Below are 20,168 nucleotides of genomic sequence, written 5' to 3'. Positions count from 1 at the left end.
TCCCCTTGAACAGATTTGCAAGGACCTCCCCCCCTTCTCCCCCCCCATTAGAGCTGGGGAAAAGTACTGAATTATTAGCCCTGCTGACTGACATTTTCTCTCCGAGGAACAGGCTGCTGTGCTCTCCATCAGCACGCCTCAAGCATGTTGTGATGGGACTTGGGGGTTCGGTCTCCTTGGCTTCTGTTGACTCTGCCTCACGGGGGCCAGCTAGTGCCAATGTGCGAGTGGTTTTCTAAGGCAGGACTAGGCCACCCCCACACCTGTAGCTAGAATGGGGGCACAGTGGGGCTCATGATGGCATTGCTGGAGGCTGATCCCAAGGGAAGGGTGTGCTGTTTCCCAGCTCAGGTGGGCTTCACTCTCTTTGCAAGAAATGAAAACAATCATTTCTCACAATCGCTGCGTTGCTACTGATCTCGGCTGTACACGGTAATTTCAAGAATCTGCCACTTTACTCCTGGTATTCCATGCTAAGCCTTGTGCCTGGCTGATGGCGTTTGGAACAGGAGCCCTGAAGAGTCTGGCGCTAAAATGGCACCTGAGTGTTGTCAATGGCTCTGGGGAAGTAGGGTTTGGGAGGCTGTGCAGGGGGTGGGGTGTACCCCTGTGAGTGCTCCCTGGGCAGTAGGGGGTAGGGACAAGGAGAGGTCCTGCCCACATCCTCTGCTCTTGCGGGAGGAGCATTTGGGGTCTCGAGGCTCCTCTGGGGCGTGGCCGTTAACACTCTGCGGCACTGGGGGAAAGGTTCCTCCCCAGTGCCCAGCTAAGACACTTGGGTGGAGTGCTGTGGGTGACTTTCCGGCCTCTCATGCTGTGCACAGAGGACGGCTCTCGCGTCCTGTGGTAAGAGCAGCTGTGCCATGCAGGATGAAGTGCATTGTGTGGTTTGGCAAACACCGATATAGTTGCTCCAGATAAGTGTGCTGGTGTTTGGACAAGCATTAAAATATTTTGTGATAGGCCATGTAACTGGTGCTGCTGCTTGGTAGCCACGTCTGGGTGTATCTGTGGTTGACATGTCCATGCATGCTCTCTCACGTAGAGTTTTAAAGGGAATACACATGAACATATATTGCAGTCTGACACTAACATAAATGATCCTTCCCCCTGTAGACTGGCACTTGTAAAGTGTTCTTCTCTCCCAGATCTAGCAGCCTAGTGCAATGTTGGGAAGTTTAATTAGTTGCCCAAGGTTGCATATCAAGCTGGGAACAGAATGATGAGCCCACGCTTGTAGTCACCTTCTCTAACTATGGGACAACAGTCCCAGAAACAAACCGTTTAGTTACCTCCTTCAATGGCCTTGTCCCTTGATGCTTCTTGAGCAGGTCCCCGGGAGACCTTGAGAGCTTTACTTTTGCAGAATGTTCCCCTGCCATCCCCACGGCGTCCACGTGCCAGAACCCTGCTGCACTGTGGGCCATGTGCACGTTCCCGTCTCGACACCATGCATCAGTGTGTAGAGAGGGCGTATTCTCCCTGTGTCCATCGGCTTCCCCTGGCCCCGCACAGCACAGGGGTTCCCAACCTTGCATACTAGTGGCATGTTCCAGAGCAGTCAGGCAGGGGCTGCTAACAGTCAGAGAGAGTGGCTCCCCTTCCCTCGTTTGGCTCCCATTCAGGGTGCTGTCACTGTGCACGTGGCAGGATGGGTGCTCCAGCTTGAGAGGAAAAGCTTAACTGCTGCATGGTTGGTCCCGTCCCTGGCTCCGGAGGCGTGTTGTGTCTGGCAGGAGCCCACCCTCACTTCCAGGGCCTTGTTTCTTCATCGCTAGGCTGTGCAGATTGACCCCAGTTTGTGTGAATGCGCCATTTGATCTGATGTGGGACTAATATTGTAGCTGGCTGATGCCAGGCCTTGCCACGAGCACCTGAGGAGCGTGCTGGGCAGTGTCTTTGCAGGGCTGGGGCTGCAGTGAAGGCACATGTGGAATGTAGTGTTTTTGCAGACTCAGGTCCTGGTGCATTGGTCCTGCCTGCGGTACCATCCTTTGGCCCCTGGAAGTGCAGAGGGATGGTTTTTCGAAGAGCGCTTTTCAGGGCCCATTCCTTTTCAGCAGATGCTGAAAACATCCAGCCATTCTGTGCAAGGCGCTGCAAGGATGGGAAGGAGCACTGGCTGTGGGAGGGAGGCTGACAGCTCGTCCAGCCTCAGCCCTTTCCTGCTGTTGGGGCGCTTGAGGTGAGCCGGTTTGGCAGGGAAACTTACTCTGGGCTCCTCTGGCCCTCTGAGGGTAAGCATGAAACGCAAGTGCTCACAGTTGTTTCCTGTCCTAGCTGTTCTCAAGTTAAGCTCCCCTAGGCCCCGTGGACCAGCCTTGTTGCTTTAGGTGCTTGTCCCAGTCCAGAGCTGACTCTAGATACTAGGTGAACTCTCCTCCCATGTTTTTAGCGTAAGGCTTAGAAAATCCCAAACCCAGGGAGTCCATGAAGTGTGCAGTGTTCATGCAGGCCCAGCGCATGCAGCAGGAGCCAGACTGGACCTGACCTGGGGTCTGTCTCCTCCAGTGTCCTGTTACCCAGTCACCAGCACCAGATGCTCCAGAGGAAGGTACAAGAACTAACCCCCTGTAGAGAGATGTGGGATAATCTGTCCTGTGAAGGTCTCAGCCTAACCCCTAGGAGTTAGTGACTGACTTAAACCCTGAAGCATGAGGCTGTCTCTCTTCTCCCCCCCCCCCCCAGCCCCCATACTCTGTTAATATCCTGTGGATGCGGTGACTTGGCCTTGGGGCGCTCAGCCAGGGTACCATCCTGCATGTGGTGCATGGCTTGGCCCTGGCAAATGGGATGGGCCCAGCAAGCCCTAAAACAGGGAAGGGGCCCAGATAATGGGGGTTGCTCCTCAGAAAGGAGGTCAGCAAACAGGGCTCTGCTGGCCTGAGCTCCAGGGTCAGGAGAACAAGTGACTCTAGCAAGGAACAATTCCATTCTGGCCCAGTGACGTATGTTTGCTAATGCGTGTGAGTCGCAATGGCTTTGCTGGGGGGAGTGTTGAGCGGCGGCAGGGGAGATGGCGTGATCAGCCAGATTCCAGAGGGGAAAAATACTGAACTGATTCCACCCCTTGGAGGGCCTAAGTTCCTGTTGCCATGAAGTCATTTGAAACAGTGTTGGTCTGGCCATTGAAGCTCTGTCTGCGGTGTTGTGGCCCTGGGATCTGACTCATCACAGTACACACTGTCATTAGGCATTTTATATATATATATATATATATATATATGTGGAGCTATACCTGGCTCATAGAGCTTGAAAGGTCATTGAGTCCAGTCCCCTGCCTTCACAGGAGGACCAAGTACCATCCTTTATTTTTGCCCCAGAGCCCTAAATGGCCCCCTCAAGGATTGAACTCACAACCCTGGGTTTAGCAGGCCAATGCTCAAACCACTGAGCTATCCCTTGCCCTTGCTACAAATGTACCTCGGGCTATGGGGCCTTCAGTGCTTTGCAGTTTAGTTTCCTCTCGTTTCTCCGAGACGGTGGCGAGGCCCAAGGCCCGCTGGTCCAAGTGCAGGCAGTGCAGGTCAGGGGTGTGGGGATGGTGACCGCTGGCTATAGCAAGAGGCTGTGCAGGCCTTTATAAGTCAAACCCTTTGATGATTGAAATGCTTCCTCATCTGGGGCACTTCGGAGCATCAGCCTTTCACCTGGGACAGAGCCATTATCAGAGTGAATAGCCTGGGGTAGATCCGGTCCAAGCATGGGCCTTCCATTGTGCCCTGTGGAGATTCGCTCATCTGCTGTGCTGAGGGATGCTGGTTATGGCAGAGCAAGGCTAAGAAGTCTTCTGCTAACCCGGTTCTAACGGGTCCAGGCCCAGCATGGGCTAGACTGGCTTAGGTGCTGAGATGCTGCAGTGACACGCGCTTTAGAGACTAGGCGACATGTCTGGAATTCTGTGGTCGCATGCCAGCAATGCCCCTTCTTGTTCGTCCCCTGGCCACTCGGCTTTGTGCAGAGACTTGCCGGGTTTCCTGAAGCACTTGTGAAATTTGCCAGCCACGGCAAAGGCTGGAAGAGCCAGTTCTCCAGGGCCCTGAGCGTTAATGTCCTGTGATGCTGGGGGCGGGAAGCAGGCCCCAGGACTTCTCCCAGCTGCTGTGTGCGGGTGTTTTGAACTCAGAATCCCTAGCCCCTGGGTTGGAAAAATCATGAGTCTGAATGCAGGGTGCATGGTGCTGCTCTTCCAAGCCCTCAGACTTGAGTGCCCTTTGGATTGGCACTGAAACACCCCCCAGGAAGGGGCTGGCGTGGTGGAGCTGGCAGCTTGGGGGTGGAGCCGGCAGAACTCGGTGTCTAAAATGCAGTGGTTTTATGTAAGAGGAACAGCTGCTCTCTCCAACGTCCAGGCTGGTTACTCAGCAATTACCACAGAAATACCCGCTGACATTAGAAACCGGCTTAGTGCTGAGCCGGCCACGAGTGCACTGTGGGAGCCCTGTTATGGAACCACACGTGGGTGGAAGGAGGTCTCTGCTCCCAAAGGGGACACTGGTAAATCTTTTAGATGGCTCAGGGCAGCTGGCTGGCTGTGGTGAGAGGTGCTGTGAACAACATTTGGTGAACCCTGTGGCAAACGAACACTTGCTTCCAATTCATGGAAGCTTATTCTGTCTGCTGATGTATGCAGGAAGCCAGGAAATCTGGCTGGCCTGTCTTCTCAATGTTTCCCTGCCCCTAATAAGCTTAAGGGAGGAAGATGCTGTCCAAACTCTCCTGGGTGTGTTGTGTCCTCTTCATGTGAAACTCTCCCCAAGTTCCATTGCCTTGCCCTGCACCAGAGCTGTCAAGGGCTGGCAGTGTGGAAAATGGCAGGGTGCAGTTACGTCTCCTCTATGAGCTCACCTCTGGCATAGCTCTAGATGGATTAAACAGAAGGCGAGTGTAGCATTCGCTTTGCTATTAGCAGGATTTGTCACTTGCTCTTACAGCCACACTCACAATAAGAGGAAAACCTTGCAGCCTGATTAACTTGGGATTACCCGGGAGAGGGCAAAGCTAATTTCAGATTGCAGTTAATTACAAGCGCAGCTGGAGGGGAAGAAAGGTCCCTCTGTAAATCTAGGGCCGACATCCGCTCTGGGAACACAGCCTGGGTTGGCCAAGGAGTCAGGAGGGCACTGCCCTTCCCATGCTGTCTGCCCAGAAAGGTGTCCATGCCTGTGGGGGACACCCTAGCTCTACTGTGCTCAGGGTGCTGGGAATAATGAAGACGGGTGCATACACAGGTTGCAGGGGCTAATGTGTATCTAGGCAGGGTGCCGTTAGTTCCCTTCTGTAGCATTTCACCTCTTCCAAGTGAAGGTCTAAGGCTTTGTCTGTCTTGGGGATCATCCACTGGTGACTTTGTTAGCTACCATGGTGCATTCTATGGAATAGGCAGGCGAACTTGCGTCTCTGCTGGCAGGTTTATGGTCAGTTTAACAAACCGAGCTTGCCCGGGAGGAATTGGTTGGGCTGGCTGACTGCGGCCCCGAAGGGCACTTGGAAGGGTCCGACTCGTCAGTAAAACGGGTTCTCTGTGGTGGTCGTAGCATCTCGTCCTCTCCGGCCTTGTGCCCTATCACAGGCTGTCCGGGCTGCTGCTGCATTGTCTTTTGCAGCACCTTTCCCAGCAAACCTGGTTGGTGGCGGCAGGGGACGCTGTATTTCCAGCATGGCGAGTCGCTAGGGTTGCTTTCCTGCTGTTCGTTGGTTTGTTAATCTATCGTTCCTTCCCAGTGAGCCATGTCTGTGTAAGGGGCTTGTGGTCAAGCCTGGCTTGGCAGCGTCTTCCTGGGAGAGGCGATTTGACCTCTAGGGAGCCTGTAGCAGAGGCCCGTCTGCATGCTGTTGGGCAGCAAATACAGGGAGGTGGTGTCAGGCCAGCCTGACCGTTGGCAGTGGAGGTTAGTTTTTCAGAGAGGCCCTTTTGCTGGGGCTGGGGCACTGTGGGATAGCCCTTGGAGGACTGCTATACCTTGCTTGGCATAGCATGAGCCTGAACTCTATCCACAACATCCCCACTCGGAGCACTCGTGACGCAGTGCGGGGTCCCTTCAGATTTCCCCTCTGGGGAAGCCGAGCAGACTCAGTAGGGCTCAGAGTACGACTGAGGCATGGTTTAGGGACTCCTGGGTTGAGATGTAGGGTCAGTTAGTTGTTGTTTCTCTAGTGAAGATGAGCCCTAAGCGGTAGGGGTGACGTGGGGAGGGGCCCTGCGTGGGACTGTGGTGTCTGGTTGGTTGGGGCCCTCTCTTGCAGGTTCTTTACACTAGTAATTCAGGGCTTGCCTTCTCTAGCCTGGAAGACTCCGTGGAAGCTGGCAGGACTGAGACATTATAGGTCTCAAGCTATGAATCCAGGGGAAGGGATTTTTATTCAGACAAATACTGAACACACCCTCCAAATGGTGTGTGAGGCTGTGTGTCTCCCCCACAAAACCGGCCATAGGCCCGGTTCACCCCACCTGGCGCACACTGGCCCGCTGCCTGAAGGCCTTGCTGCTTGAATGATTGGACGAGAAATGCCACAATCTACGTCTTCGGGGCCTCCATCGAAACCAGCGTGGGTGAGATTGGCATGTCCTGGTGTGTCCACGGTCCAGTAGACGTAGCTGTAAGGCTGGCAAAGCCTTTTGCAGAGGTTGTGGAGGGATCTCTTGGGCTGCCATTATATGGTGCTGCAGAAGGGCTGAGACAAACCCCAGGGAGGACTGAGTGCATCAGGAACGTTAGTGGAATTGCAGGCCCAAGGGTACTCTCAAGCAGGTAGTGCCAGGAAACATGCAGCCGCAGGAAGCCTGCAGCAGCTGCTCTGCTCTTACGGAGCCGGAGTGAGGATTTGGTCCCCCGGGAAGCCATGATGCCACCTCCTTACCATGGTGCTAGCGGGGACACGGCACTGGTTCCCTTTCCTCTCAAAATCCTCCTCTTCCTCCATCCCCTTTCCCGCTACGCTTCCCAAGAACATCTGTCAGTTCCTCTTCCCTCACGCTCCCCACCCCATGTGGGACTGAAACGTGCCCCTCCCTGGGCTGCCATGGGCTTGCGGTGGGGCGGAGGGCGTGAGATACCCGTACAGGGCAGTGTTTGCGCACTTGTCTACAAGACAATAAACTCGAGGAATCAAGTGGCAGGGCAGCCTTCAGCCCAGCCCAGAACAAGAGGCTTGGAACCACCTAGGACCCACTATTTTGCACCAGGGCTTTGTTAGGATCCTGCTCCTTGGTCTCCCCTGCCCTCTTCTCTAGGGGGTTTTAATGTTGCTCCATCTGGTGAGTCTTCTTTCCTCTTCCTTGTTCTGCATTGCTCTGGATGCCAGGAGTACCCCAGTGCTCTGAGTCACCCCCTTCCTGCGGAGTGGGGCGGGGGGTGTATTCTGGGCTGGGGAGACAGAAGGTGCCTTTCCCTGGGTCACCAGCCTGCATGTTCAGTGTGTCTGTGCTATGTTTGCCCTCCTCCTCCTGAGAATCTCCAATCTGATAATCTCCTAATCGCCAGCTCCAAGCAGTCCAGCATCAGTGTCTGCGTCTTACACCTGGCTTACCTCTTGGGAGCAGGTTTCGAAATAGCCTCTGACCTGGTTTCTTAAAGCATGTTAGGAAACAGCCATGTGCTAGCCAGGGGGTTCCTGCCTCTTCTCAATTTCTGTTCCAGCTCCTGTTGGCAAGACAGGCTCACCCCAGGTGACTGCTGCTGCCTCCCTTGTCTGTATGGCCAAGGGCCCTTCCCAGATTCTAAGACCTTCCTCCTCCTTTTGGCACTCTGCTTCCCCTCCCCCACCCCCAGACAATTAAAGGCTTAGAATAAAATCTGCCAAAGCTGAGCTCAGATGCTCTAAGGATGAGATGCCTATAAATAAATGTTGGTGAGGCTAGAGGATTTTCCCTTTACCCCCATGGAGGGCACTGTAAATTCGTGGCCCTGATCTTAAGTGGGAGGTTGCTGGGAGCATTCCCCCCCGAACCTGATCCCCACTAATTCACTGAAGCTGCCCCAATAAAAGGTGCTCTGGCCAGGCTGGTGCCGAAGTCCAGTGTGGCCTTTCACCAGGCTGGGAATAGAGGCAGTCTGCCAGTGTGCTCTGGTGATCTGCAGGGCTTTATGGGAGAATTACGTCTGTTTGGCTGACCTTGAGGCCCCAGGTTTGTTCTCTATTCTCTTCCCCCCCCCCCCTCGACTGTTGGCACTGAATGCTGTGTAATCCCATCCCTCTCCCACCGAGAAGTGCATGCTGGAGGAAATGCTCTCACCAGCACAGTAGGCTGAACATGAGAGCCGGGGCCTTTCATGCTAATTTATGGCACCCACTTGACTAAAATGAGTAGTTACTAAAGGAACAAATCTCTTAGAGAATGCAGAAGTGCCCTCGTCAGGGCTCTGTGTGTCTCTTGAAATGAGAACTGGAGCAAGGTTACCATTGCCCAGGGGAGGTGAGGACAGGCAGTGTTTGTGTAGCTGCACATACTAACTTGTCTATTGCCATTTTGTTCTTAGCTACTTAGGGGTAGAAGGTAGATGTGCCTGGTTGTTGCCGTGAGGCCGGTGCATTCTGATGGGGATGAGGCTGCCCCTCTGACAGGACCAAGTGGTAACTGGCAGCATTCCCAGGCAGATGCTCCAGCCACCCGCTTATCTATCTTTTCCTGCTTTTTTGCTTCTGCCATGGGGTCGTTCCATCCAAGCCCCCTCCCTGGAGTTCCCATCCTCAGCTCGCCCATGGGAGAGGGAACATTCATGTTTAGGCTGCCCTGAGGGTGGTTTGTGGGGCTTTTACCCTCCCCTTGTGGACCATTTCGCTGACAGCATGGGTCTCCGTGTGTAAAGCACGTGGAATGCCCTTACATTTGACCAGTGCTTCTCCACCTACCGCCCGGCCCACTGAGTTCCCTCCAGAGCCAGGCACGCCCCCTTGGGCTCTAAGGCTTCTCTCGCGCTAGTCACTGGCATGTACAGACATGCCAGGTAGCCTGTCCTCTGTGCAATGTCCTCTGTCACCTTCTTTTCTGCACTGCTCAACGGGTAGCAGGAGGCCATCACTGTCTTGGTGCAGTGAGGCTGTGTGTCTCCACCCTTGCACGTGCACTGTTTGGGGAATTGCGTCTTTCTGAAGAAATAGGAGGAAAACAACATGCTCTCCTTCCGCGCACTCGCTTCAGGCTTACAAGGGTTCCAGTCCCCACCTGGTTGGTTTCCCGAGCCGGACAGAGTCTGCGGGTGAGGGGGGAAGGGGTACCAAGTTCACTTCCTTGGGATGGGCAGTGACGTGTGCCTCTCCTCTGCTCGCTGCAGCGCTTTGGCTGAGTGGGGATGCAGAAGCTGTGCCCTGCTTGGCTTCACAATGTGTATGTGCTTCATTGAACTGCCATTGTGAAACTGACTGCTCCTTCCACCGAGCCAGGCTTGCCCCCCTGGTGCTGAAATCCCTGCTGCTCTGGGGGTTTTCTGGATACAGGCTGCCAGCAGTTCCCATGTGCAGAATAGCATTAGAGACACAAGTTAATGCTGCCTCTTTTGCCGCTGGCTCCCATGCAGCCTTGGGCTTTCCAGTAGAACACCCTCTTCTAGCCTCTGCTGCAGAGGTGAACTCTGGTTCACAAGTGCTTTGTGTTTCTCCCTTCCTCGTTCCAGAGGGAGCCAGCGACTGAGCGGCAGCTGCTATTGCTGTCTGAACGTCTCCTCAACCCAGACAGAACCAACCAACAATCAAGACAAACACTCACATTAGATCAAGAAGAGATCCCCAAATTTAATCTCACTTGTGACCTGTGCAGGATTTTATAACTCAGGCCTCGAGGAGTGCTATTCGGGTTTGACTTGTGGTGACTGGTTGCCAGCATGGGATTGGGGCAGGGAGGGGCAATGGCACCAGACACCCGTCATTCCCGTCAAAGGGGTTGTTTTGCTTCCCTTCTCAAAGATGCAAGAGCTCTCTCGCCATTAATGATGTCTGACATCTGACTTTACACCAGGATCTGTGTGTTACAGACTAGAGTGCGCGTCCTCTGCTGGCGTTTCCTAAGCAAGGCAGAAAGCAATTTTTCAATCCTGCCCTGCTCCCAGGGGAAGGGGGAAGGACTGCAAAAGTCACTGAACTTCTCTTTCAGTGATTTATCTATTCCCTACTCTGTAGAAGGAAGGAGAGGAGCTTGCAGCTGGAAGTTTGATGGTGACTGGGTTGTCTTGTGTATCTAGCCATTCATCTGTTACATGTAGGAAAGACTTACTGAATTGTCTTGCAGATAAGATTGGAAGCTCTCATCTTGTGTAAAGACACCAGTTAGCTTGATGCATGAGCAGTCCCCTTCTTCTGTGTGTTACTCGATCTGCATTTATTTCTAAACCATTATAATTTTGTGTCTTTGAACTTATCTACTGATTATGAAGCGAGCAGAGCTTGTATAATGTATTGTAGAGAAAGGAGCTTGCAAATTCTGCAGGTCATGGCCTGGGGATCTGTAAGCCTTGCAACCGACAAGCTCAGGATTTTAAAGCTAGGAGTTTAGGTGCAAAACCCTGCTAATGCGATGTTGAGTTGGTACCGTTAGACTGGCAATGCAGTGAGCAGCATTGGCCCAGCTATGCTGCACATATTCAAGGGCTGATTCTTTTCTTGTTAAATATGCAGCTCAATATATTGGGGTCATAAAATGCATCCTCCAAAACACGTAGGACCTGCAACATGGCCAGCCTATCACTGCTGCTGGGCCCCTAACTCTAGTATTTCCTGGCCGTCTGCAACCTTCTAGTTGCAGTGTGCAGGTTCTTGTGCTGTGTGCACATGCAAATGCTCCGAGTTGTGGGCTGATTCCCTAGGACATAGTGTGAAAACGGCCATCTTCTCCTGATAGCCAGCCATGGCCTCCTGTTGCGTCGGCACTTTTCGTCAGAATGAAATCCCACATGGAAGTGCCGAGGCTGCCGACACCGCAGGACCATGCTGCCCTGGGGATTTTCCCCTTTGGATTTGGGCAGAAGGTGCTGCTGGCACAGGAGCACAAACTGTATTGCCCGGTCCTATTCCAAATAATGGACCGTGCCAGAGACGGGACGGGATACACGACCACTGGCTTTAAGGAGTCAGACTTTTATTTTGGTAGGGGGCACTGAAGCCTCCAATTAAATATTTTGGCTCTGAAGTTTGTGAAGCGCTGTGTGAAGAATTCCTGGATGTGGGCTCTTCTCCTCTGACGAGATGGGACTCTGTTTCTGGAGACCCTGAGAGCATGTGGATTGCCAGCCAAAGAGACATCTCTGGATGCCTGTGTTCCCACCCTGTCTTTCCAAGGCCATGTATCTCGCCCTTACAGGGGGCTCTGGAGAGGCAAAGTCATGAATGAGAAACATTTTTCTGTTTTACCTGAGTTTATATAAACCTTATTCTTACACAACCTCCATGTGGGGCTGCCTGGCCCGCTGGCGTCCCTTCACCCTGCCACCTGTTGTTTTGGGCTTTCGTGCTGGCTCAGCACCAAGCCCGTTCTGGTGCAGTTTGATCATTTTACCCTCATCCTCAGACGTGGGGCTTTGGGACATACGTACTTCATGCTGCTCCCCGGAGGAGTGGCTCTTCCTCTCCCACCAGGCTCTGGCCGCTGATTGAACCATGCTGCAGGAGTTGAGCTTAGTTCTAGTGGCGATGACAGCGCTGCTGGTCCCCTGGGCTGCCTCTGGTTCTACAGGCCTTGGACTCGGAGCCTGGTTCTAGCCGTGGTCCTTTGGCCTTAACCTGTGGTCAGCGCTCAGCAGTGAGACTGCAGATGTTTCTCTCGGACTGTCTATAAATGGGAGTTGCTCATTCTGGTCAGTTTGTGATGCTTCCCCCTTTAGAGCCACACAGGTTGAGGTGGAGCTGGTAGAAGTGACTAAGTGGGAGGGAGAAGACTTTATGTAGATGACTCAGAGGCAGTACCCTACAGCTTGGGTGTCAGACTGTAGGCCAAATACAACGTACAGTGTTCTTCAAAGTTGCCTGTGGCCATTTCTCCCCCTTCAATGTGGTGGAGCAGGCCAGGTTGGAGCCTGTAGTCTCCAGTTCTACCTCTGTAGAGAGGAGGCTGCTCTGTCCTAGGCTAGTTAGGTATGACCTTGGCCTTCTGGCACCCTGACACTTCTGCTCGCAGGTGAGCGAAGCTCAGACTCTGTGGCTGCAGGCTGTGGACAGGGCTTCTGCTGGTTCTGTAGAAATATTTATCTGTAAAGAGAAGGTCAGGGTAGGGTCTCACCAGTGGTTTACATGAGGTGCTGGATTCCTTCTCTGACAACACATTTCTTACATAATGTCCTAGGTGGTTCTTAAATACAGCAGGCCTTGGAAGAGGAGGCAGTGTTTGTGCAGTTAGCAAGTGTCTCCATCATTAATAATGGGAGCTGTTGGGAAAGAGCCTGTTTCTGAGCAGGACTTGGAGGAAGCAAATATCTCCGTGCAGACTCTGAGAGGAGCTGGGTTGATACCACGTCAAGTGCGTGCGTGTGTGTGTCTCCACTTGGAGACTGGACAATGCCATTCTAGGGGGTAGGGCGGGAAAGCTGTTACCAATTACACCAAATCCCACCTTCACCCTGGCAGCTAACCTGCCTGGGGGTGGTCCAGCTAGATACCAGAGTACCGGTAAAGATGAGGGTTCTTTCAAAGACTTCCCCCGCAGAGCTGGAAAAGGTGGTGAAGGTTTTTCAGTGCCAGAGAGACAGAGTGGCCAGCACTCGGCCTTCTGTGTAGCTCTTTGCCCATAGCTCTGCTCTCATTTGGGTGATCCACAGACACTGTTACTATAGCAACCACCGCTGCCTAGGATGGGGATAACTGTTGCCATGGTGCTAGCTGGGGAAGAATTCTGCAGAAGAAACAGTTAATTATTAACTTGTGGACAAACATGACTTGCACATCGCACCCCCTCCCCCTTCCAGACTGTTACCAAGTAGTTCACTTGTCTGGAGCATGTGGTCTGATCATGTTACTGACTGTGGCTCTTACACCTTTCAGAAGCAGCTGCCTCTCTCTGCGATTAGGTGCACAGCCTTTGATAGTGGGCAGCAGTAGCCTCCAGAAGTGATATTAATATGTGCCTATGGGGTACAAATTAACTTACGTAAGTATCCTAGAATGTTCCAGCCAGATCAGCCTTGCTAACAGTTTGGCCTGGCCCTGCGCTGACCCTTAACCCTCATGTATCTTCACATGACACATTCCCCGTATTCAAGTTTAGGGTTTCCTTGTTGGAGTCCAGAATGGAGTGTTGCTTTAAATGCCTGGACTATCTCTGCCTCAAGAGTCACCAGGAAATGTGGGGTTTTATGCAGCTGAAAGAGTGCTTTGCTTTAATAGGGTTCTTCTCTCAGCAGTGGGCCTCAGCTAGATTTGTGATAACCAGCAATGACTGACATAGTTGAGCTTCTGCACAGCTCTTGGATAGGAAGAAAATTATTTTGGCCAAACCAACAATCAAAGAGCTGCTGTTAGTGTTTCCACTTGTTCTGTGCTGATACTCTGAGAGGGAAATGTCACTGCCACATGCCAACAGAAAGCTTTGTGCTTAATAGCATCCCTAACGGACTCCATTTCCTATGAACTTCCACTGTCTGCTGGTGATGGCACCCCGCAGTAAAATCCTGTGGAGGGTAAGTCTAATGCTCCTGTTCTTTATGCTGTTGAGTGCTCAAACAGTTCTCTGGATAGAGCATCTGCAAAGAGGCTCCTGGAAGAGGAAAGGCACAGAATGTGCAGTTAACTTTCAGTAACACAACAGCTGAAAATAGTCACACAAAACCGCAGATTACATGCATGGTACAGGCTAGCAACCTGGGAATGATCAAACACATGTCTGCATCTGCTCTAGAGTGCTGGGATCTAGTTCCTGTGATTGCAAATCCCAGCCTGAGGGCTTTGTGGTCTGGCTTCTGGTACAGTTTGTTGTGCAGAGATCATAGGATATCTTTCTGTCCTGCTAGTCACAATGTGCTTGATTTAAGACACATTCTTAATGTACTGGGGCAGTCTTGAATCACACCGGTCATTTTCTATCCAAGGATTTGCCCAACACAGTAGTTAGTATACGCACTTCATTTGTGCTTCCTCTAAAGCACGCTCCTCCTGTCTGAAACCTACAGTAATTCCCTCACATGTGTTAGGCTTTGTCTACACTACACTACACACGTATGTCGATATAACTTCGTCCACTCCCTTGTGTGACACTTGAACTAATCTCTGGTGTAGACAGCAGTATGTCAATGGGAGGGAGGGCTTCTCCCGTCCACATAGGTCTCACCTCTCCAGGAGGTGGAGTACCAGTGCCAACAGGAGAAGCTCTCCCATCGACATAGGCATAGTCTCCACTATGGACTAGCACACAGCTGCAGCATTCATAGAATCATAGAATGTCAGGGTTGGAAGAGACCTCAGGAGGTCACCAACTAAATCATCCCAGCCAGGGCTTTGTTAAGCCGGGCCTTAAAAACCTCTAAGGAAGGAGATTCCACCACCTCCCTAGGTAACGCATTCCAGTGTTTCACCACCCTCGTAATGAAATAGTGTTTCCTAATACCCAACCTAACCCTCCCAATGTAAGTATAGATAAGTCCTTAGCTAGCTGACCCTTACTACACCCCTGGGAGGTGGATACGATCCCAATTTTAGAAGTGGGGAAGCAGGCACAGCCACTAAGTGATGAGCTGGGATTAGAACTCAGGAATTAGATTCCAGCTGTGCTCAAACTTCAGACCTGTTGTGCCCAAATTTTTCCTGTCACTTCCCCCCGGCCCCGCAACTAGTAATGGACTCTGTCTGCCCGCCGCGCCCCCCCCCCCATTACTGCACAGTTAGCCCGGCAGAGGAGCTTGGGCTGAAGGCAGAACTGGGGATGGAGGAGGAGGAGGTGGTGACCTGGGGGTGGAGAACATTCCTCCACGCTCCTCAGTTTGGGGACCACTGCTCTAGAGCAGGTCTCTCAGAAATGCCCCAGACACTGTTCTTCACTCATGTATTTACAAGCTAAGTTCACTTATGTAGATTGGTGGTCTAAATTAATTTAGATTTTGCCAGCATAAAATAGGTTTTCAGAGCTGCCTTTACTCTGTGCCTCTGTAACATGGAGAGTAACCACAGGACTAATGATCTCCCCTCCCGCACCCAGCACAAAGGTAAAGTTGCTGTCTAGTGGCAGGGAGTTGGAAGTGGTCCCAAGACAAAGCAAGACAAGGGTTGGAAAGAGTGGTGTTCAGCCACAGAATTTAGCAGTGATTGACTCAGGAAAGGGCCCCATTAGCAGACCACAGTCTAGTCAAGATCCACCTCTAGTTAAAAATAGCTGCAGGCCGGTTGCTATTAGCTTTCATGAGGCCTGAGGAAAAGGTAGCAGAATTCACCCCCAGACTAGTGTGAATGGCGAGGTGAGGCAGTATTGTGTCTTGGGAATACTTGTTCTGTTTAGGTGAAGTCGGCTTAGTGCCTGTGAAGCTGTTTAGCATTTGCACTCTTGCAGACTTCTTAAACGGAAAAGGCCAGAGCTCGATCGACTGCTGCCTGCTTTTCAGGGCCCTGGATGAAAAGGGATCCAGAAGGTGGAGGGCCAGGATCAGGGCATGGCAATGACTCCTCCATGCCTTGGGAGAAGGCATTTTTCCATCTTTTCATCTTTCCATTTGGATCAACATGGAGTGCTGCAAACTGGGAATTGTAGCCTCTGTAGGCTGCAGCTCTGTATTAAAGAAAAGGGGTTTTTGGGGTGCATTTGGCCACCCCCACTGCTGGTTGTGATCCCAGAGAGCAGTCTGAAGTCCAAGCCAATGCAACACACCCTTTCCTTACTGAATTTGCTTTCCTTCCACAGATTATTTGTGCACTCCTGAGGAAAATGTGTACAAGATAGATTTCACCAGGTTTAAAATCCGAGACATGGAGTCTGGCACGGTACTGTTTGAAATCACCAAACCACCTGCCTCAGGTGAGTGCAGAGAATGTTGTCACTAATAAACAAATGCCACTTCACACCTCTCTTCTTCAGAAATAACCTTTGCCTTTCTCTGGCCTCTTTCACTCCAAGCACTTTCCAAATAGCAAAGAGACACTGTCAACTTGAAATCTAGTCACTTCAAGGAAAATTATCTTCCTATCGAAGTTGGGCCTCTAAGCCAGGGGTGGGCAAACTTTTTGGCCCAAGGGCCACATCTGGGTGGGGAAATTGTATGCAGGGCCATGAATGTAGAGCTGGGGCAGGGGGTTGGGGGGCAGGGGGTTGGGGTGCAGGAGGGGTGTGGCAGGGGGCTCAGGGCAGGGGGTTGGGGTGCAGGCTCCAGCCCGGTGCCACTTACCTCGAGCAGCTTCGGGGTGGCAGTGGCGTGCAGTGGGGCTAAGGCAGGCTCCCTGCCTGCCCTGTCCCCACACTGCTCCCGGAAGTGGCCAGCATGTCCGGCAGTGGCTCCTGGGGGTGGGATGGGGCAGGCGGCTCTGCCACATGCTGCCCGCTGCCCTCTGCCCTCGCCTGCAGGTAACACCCCCGAAGCGCCCATTGGCCACAGTTCCCCATTCCTGGCCAGTGGGAGCTGCGGGGGGCAGTGCCTGGCAGCGCACAGAGCCCTCTATCCTCTCTCCCCCAGGGGCTGCACACTGAGCCCTCTGTCCCCCCCTCCCCCAGGGGCTGCAGGGACATGGTGCCGACCACTTCTGGGAGCGGCACGGGGCCAGGGCAGGCAGGGAGCCTGCCTTAGCCCCGCTGCACCGCAGCTGGCAATCCCGCGGGCTGGATTGAAAGCCCTGACCAGACGGATCCGTCCCGCTGGCCATAGTTTGCCCTCTCCTGCTCTAGGCATTCGCCTTCATCAGTGCCCATTGTGCCAATACGGACGTGATAAAAAAGCAGGTCCCTTCCACAGTGTTCTTAATTCGCTACATGTGACAAGAGGCAACAGGTGGATGCTGCACATAAATGAGAGCGCGGCAGTATGAGGTCCTGGTGACACTTGTTCGCGTAATTGGAAGCAGTAGTCTCAGATTTGACACCAGCTTCTCAGTGCCCCTGCCAGTTTCTGTGGTTTCACAGTCCTATTTTCCTATCGCTTAAAATGTCTTTCACACAGCAGCAGTGAAGAGACACTTCTCCAAAGGGAGACTCTGTCTGTAGAGGAGGAGCTGAGTATATGTGAAGTACTATCAAAGGCACAAAGTAAGCAAACTGAAACACACAGGTTTGTTTAATCTCTGTCGACTCTTTGGTGTTACTTGTAACCATAAATGATAATGACAGTTCAGACAGAAGCATGACTTATATTTTAAGTTGTGTCCCTTTGAACCTCTGTCTCCCTGCACGTGAAATGGAGTTTTTTTCTTCATGTTACAGATGGAGAAAGTGAAGCACAGAGCTGAAATGGCTCGTTCAGTGTCCTGCAGTCAAAAGTATAACTGGGTTCAAAAAAGAATTAGACAGGTTTATGGAGGATAGGTTCATCAATGGCTGTTAGCCAAGATGGTCAGGGACACAACCAATGCTCCAGATGTCCCTAAACCTCTGACTTGCCACAAGCTGGGACTGGATGACGGGATGGGTCACTCTATATTTGCCATGTTCTGTTCTTTTCCTCTGAAGCACCTGGCACCAGTCACTGCTGGAAGACAAGATGCTGGGTTATGTGGACCACTAGTCGGGCCCAGTGTGGCCGTTCTTATGCTCTACAGGAGACAGCAAAGTGACTCCAAACACTCTCAAATCTTTACTGACACAGAAGTGTAAGAGTTGGGACACTAATGGGGGCTTGCCTACACTCTCACCTCTGGAGTGATTGATCCAGTGGGGGTCGATTTATCATGTCTAGGGAAGATGCGATAAATTGACCACCGAGCGCTCTCCCGGAGTGAGAAGCGTAGGCGGAGTCTACAGGGGAGCATCAGCAGTCGACCTACTGCAGTGAAGACACTGCAGTAAGTAAATCTACGTACGTCGACTTCAGCTGCATTATTCATGTAGCTGAAATGGCGTAACTTAGATCCATCCTTCCCCCTGCCAGGGTAGAGCAGCCCTGGCTAGCAGCATGACTTTGCAGCTGGGATTGAGATCAACGTTTACATTTGAGGAACAAATCCTTTATATTTCAGTCATATAAATAACTTAAAATATTGTTCCCTGAATGTAAAGCTCTTACCTGCTCAGTGACAGAGAACGAAAGTAACCTGTAAACAGTTTCCCCAGCAGCCAGTGAATAGAGGGAGCTGTTCAGAAGTGGCAGGCAGGCTGATTTGCTGTGCTTGGCTGCAGGGCAGTCTTAACGCTGTGAGGGACAGAATCAACAGCAGATGTGGCAGAAGTGGCAAGTCTGTGCCCACTCAGAAGGAAAATGGGAATTGGGAAATCTAGCATTCCTGGACTTTTCTGCATGTCCGCTCCCATCGTGTGTTTATTGCTCCTCCTCCAAGCCCTCCAAATGTTACTGAATTTGGTGCTATGGAAAGTAATAGGCTTCTTATGTCTGACTCTAGGCAGGGATAGTGTGGGTAGGTGGTGTGCAAGCTTCCCATATGTGTCTTTGCTAACACACTTGCAGCCCCAGTGGTTCTTCCAGTTCTGGGCCTTACTTTCCACTGTTAAATCACCTGGGTCCTTGCCTTCAACTCTCCTACTGTTCCAGCAGCGAGTCTCCATTGAGCAGAGGTTGCCAGTCATTCCAAACTGTATGACTGTCTTATACTTGTGAGCCAACTCCTGAGAGAGAGGGAGAGAGAAGCTAGTGATCTGGCCTCCACTGTCCAGGTTCTTCTGCAAACATTTACTTTGTGTAACTGTTTTCAGATTCTTCCATGTTTATAGAGCTGGAATCCAGTGTGTGCATTACCCCTTTCTGCTAGGGATGCTATCCCTATGGAATGGCATGAGAAGGACAGAGCTGAAGAGCCAAACTTTATGGCTCTGAAGCAACACTACAGCCCCACACTGATAGCCCCATGATGAAATCAACTCTGAAGAACCAAAATACAATAATGAGAACGTGCTGAGGAGATCCAGAGAGAGGCCCCCCACATTCTCTACTGCCCCAATTGACTTGATTCCTTCACAAAGAAATTCCTGCTGCAAAGGTGGACTCTGCTATCTCTGTCACTACATTTCCCTCAAGAAGCAGACAGGTGGTAGATCTGTCTTTAGTTTTCTGGATGTATTCATACTCGTTAGGGATACAAACTAGCAAATAGATTAGCTGACATAGCATCAGTGACCTGGAAGTGTTTAGGGTAGATGTGTAATACTGAACATAGCCATTTTTTCTTCAACATTACCTTAATAAAATTATTAAATCTATACTTGTGTATTACCTTCCACCTGAGGCTCTCCAAGCTCTTTACAGAAAATACACAGCACAGGACCCCTAGTAGGTAAGTAAACATTAGCCACTGTCTGCAGATAGTTAACTTTTCAGTGCCTGAGTTTGCCTGACTTGTCCACAAACATCTTATGCAGTCTTTGGCTGGGCTTTCAAACTGAGGAGACAGGCAGTATCAGGAATGGAGGATCTCTGAGGGGGAGGGCGGACTTCAGGGTACCACATAAAGGTGCTCTCCTTAGGTTCCTGTTTCTCAGTCCACAATTATGAAGATTTGATTTGTACCATTCCAGAACGTGAACATGGTGATAAAAAGGATGTTGACCCTAATGCCGGACGGTTTGTTCGCTATCAGTTCACTCCAGCTTTCCTTAGACTTCGGCAGGTTGGAGCCACGTAAGTATCTGGGGTATTGTGCTGCTCTTCCTAGTACTGAAATCGGTTGCACTCTTACTGTTTGGGGTGAAAGTGTCTTTAGTTTGCTGTAGGTACCAGATAGGCTTGCAACTTAAGTCAGTTTCGTAGGGGCTTTTTGCTGATTGTGACGAGGATCTCCTAACACCTTGAGGTTTGAACATTCAACCTGCCCAGTGCTTGTACCATATCGAGAAATGGGGCCTAAGAGACTAACACTAGGGTCTCATGTGGCGGTGCAGAACCAACAGGCTACATGCAGGTATCCCAGCTGCTCTTTGGAGAAGCGTGGCTTGGCAGTTGCTGTCCCAGTTGCTCAGCTTTTGAAAGAGGGCTCTGCAGCCTCCCTCGTTCCCAGCATCACTCCATGGATGCGAATGGAATCATGAATTCCAATGAGAACATTTAAAGCACATCAGCATTTGCACCATTGCATTGCCTTTGGTGGGTTGGGTAGGACCTGGTGCGGGT

General features: G+C 51.7%; 1 protein-coding gene across 2 annotated transcripts in view; it reads left to right on the top strand.

Annotated features, from left to right (window-relative positions):
• Positions 1-20,168, top strand: part of UNC119 (unc-119 lipid binding chaperone) — a 41,265-nt gene that overhangs the window by 2,615 nt on the left and 18,482 nt on the right. Inside the window, exons 2-4 of one of the 2 annotated variants that reach the window (XM_073315286.2) lie at positions 12,967-13,072; positions 15,809-15,922; positions 19,577-19,679. In XM_073315286.2, the coding sequence (XP_073171387.1) occupies positions 15,874-15,922; positions 19,577-19,679 (152 nt within the window). In that variant the 5' untranslated portion in view covers positions 12,967-13,072; positions 15,809-15,873. The remainder of the gene's footprint in view (positions 1-12,966; positions 13,073-15,808; positions 15,923-19,576; positions 19,680-20,168) is intronic. The other variant, XM_073315285.1, reaches the window with a different exon arrangement.

The sequence above is a fragment of the Lepidochelys kempii genome, chromosome 17 (assembly GCF_965140285.1).
Source record: "Lepidochelys kempii isolate rLepKem1 chromosome 17, rLepKem1.hap1, whole genome shotgun sequence".
NCBI classification, from domain to species: domain Eukaryota; kingdom Metazoa; phylum Chordata; order Testudines; family Cheloniidae; genus Lepidochelys; species Lepidochelys kempii.
The sequence above is the reverse complement of the archived record's forward strand: the minus strand, read 5'-3'. Positions and strand labels throughout refer to the sequence as shown.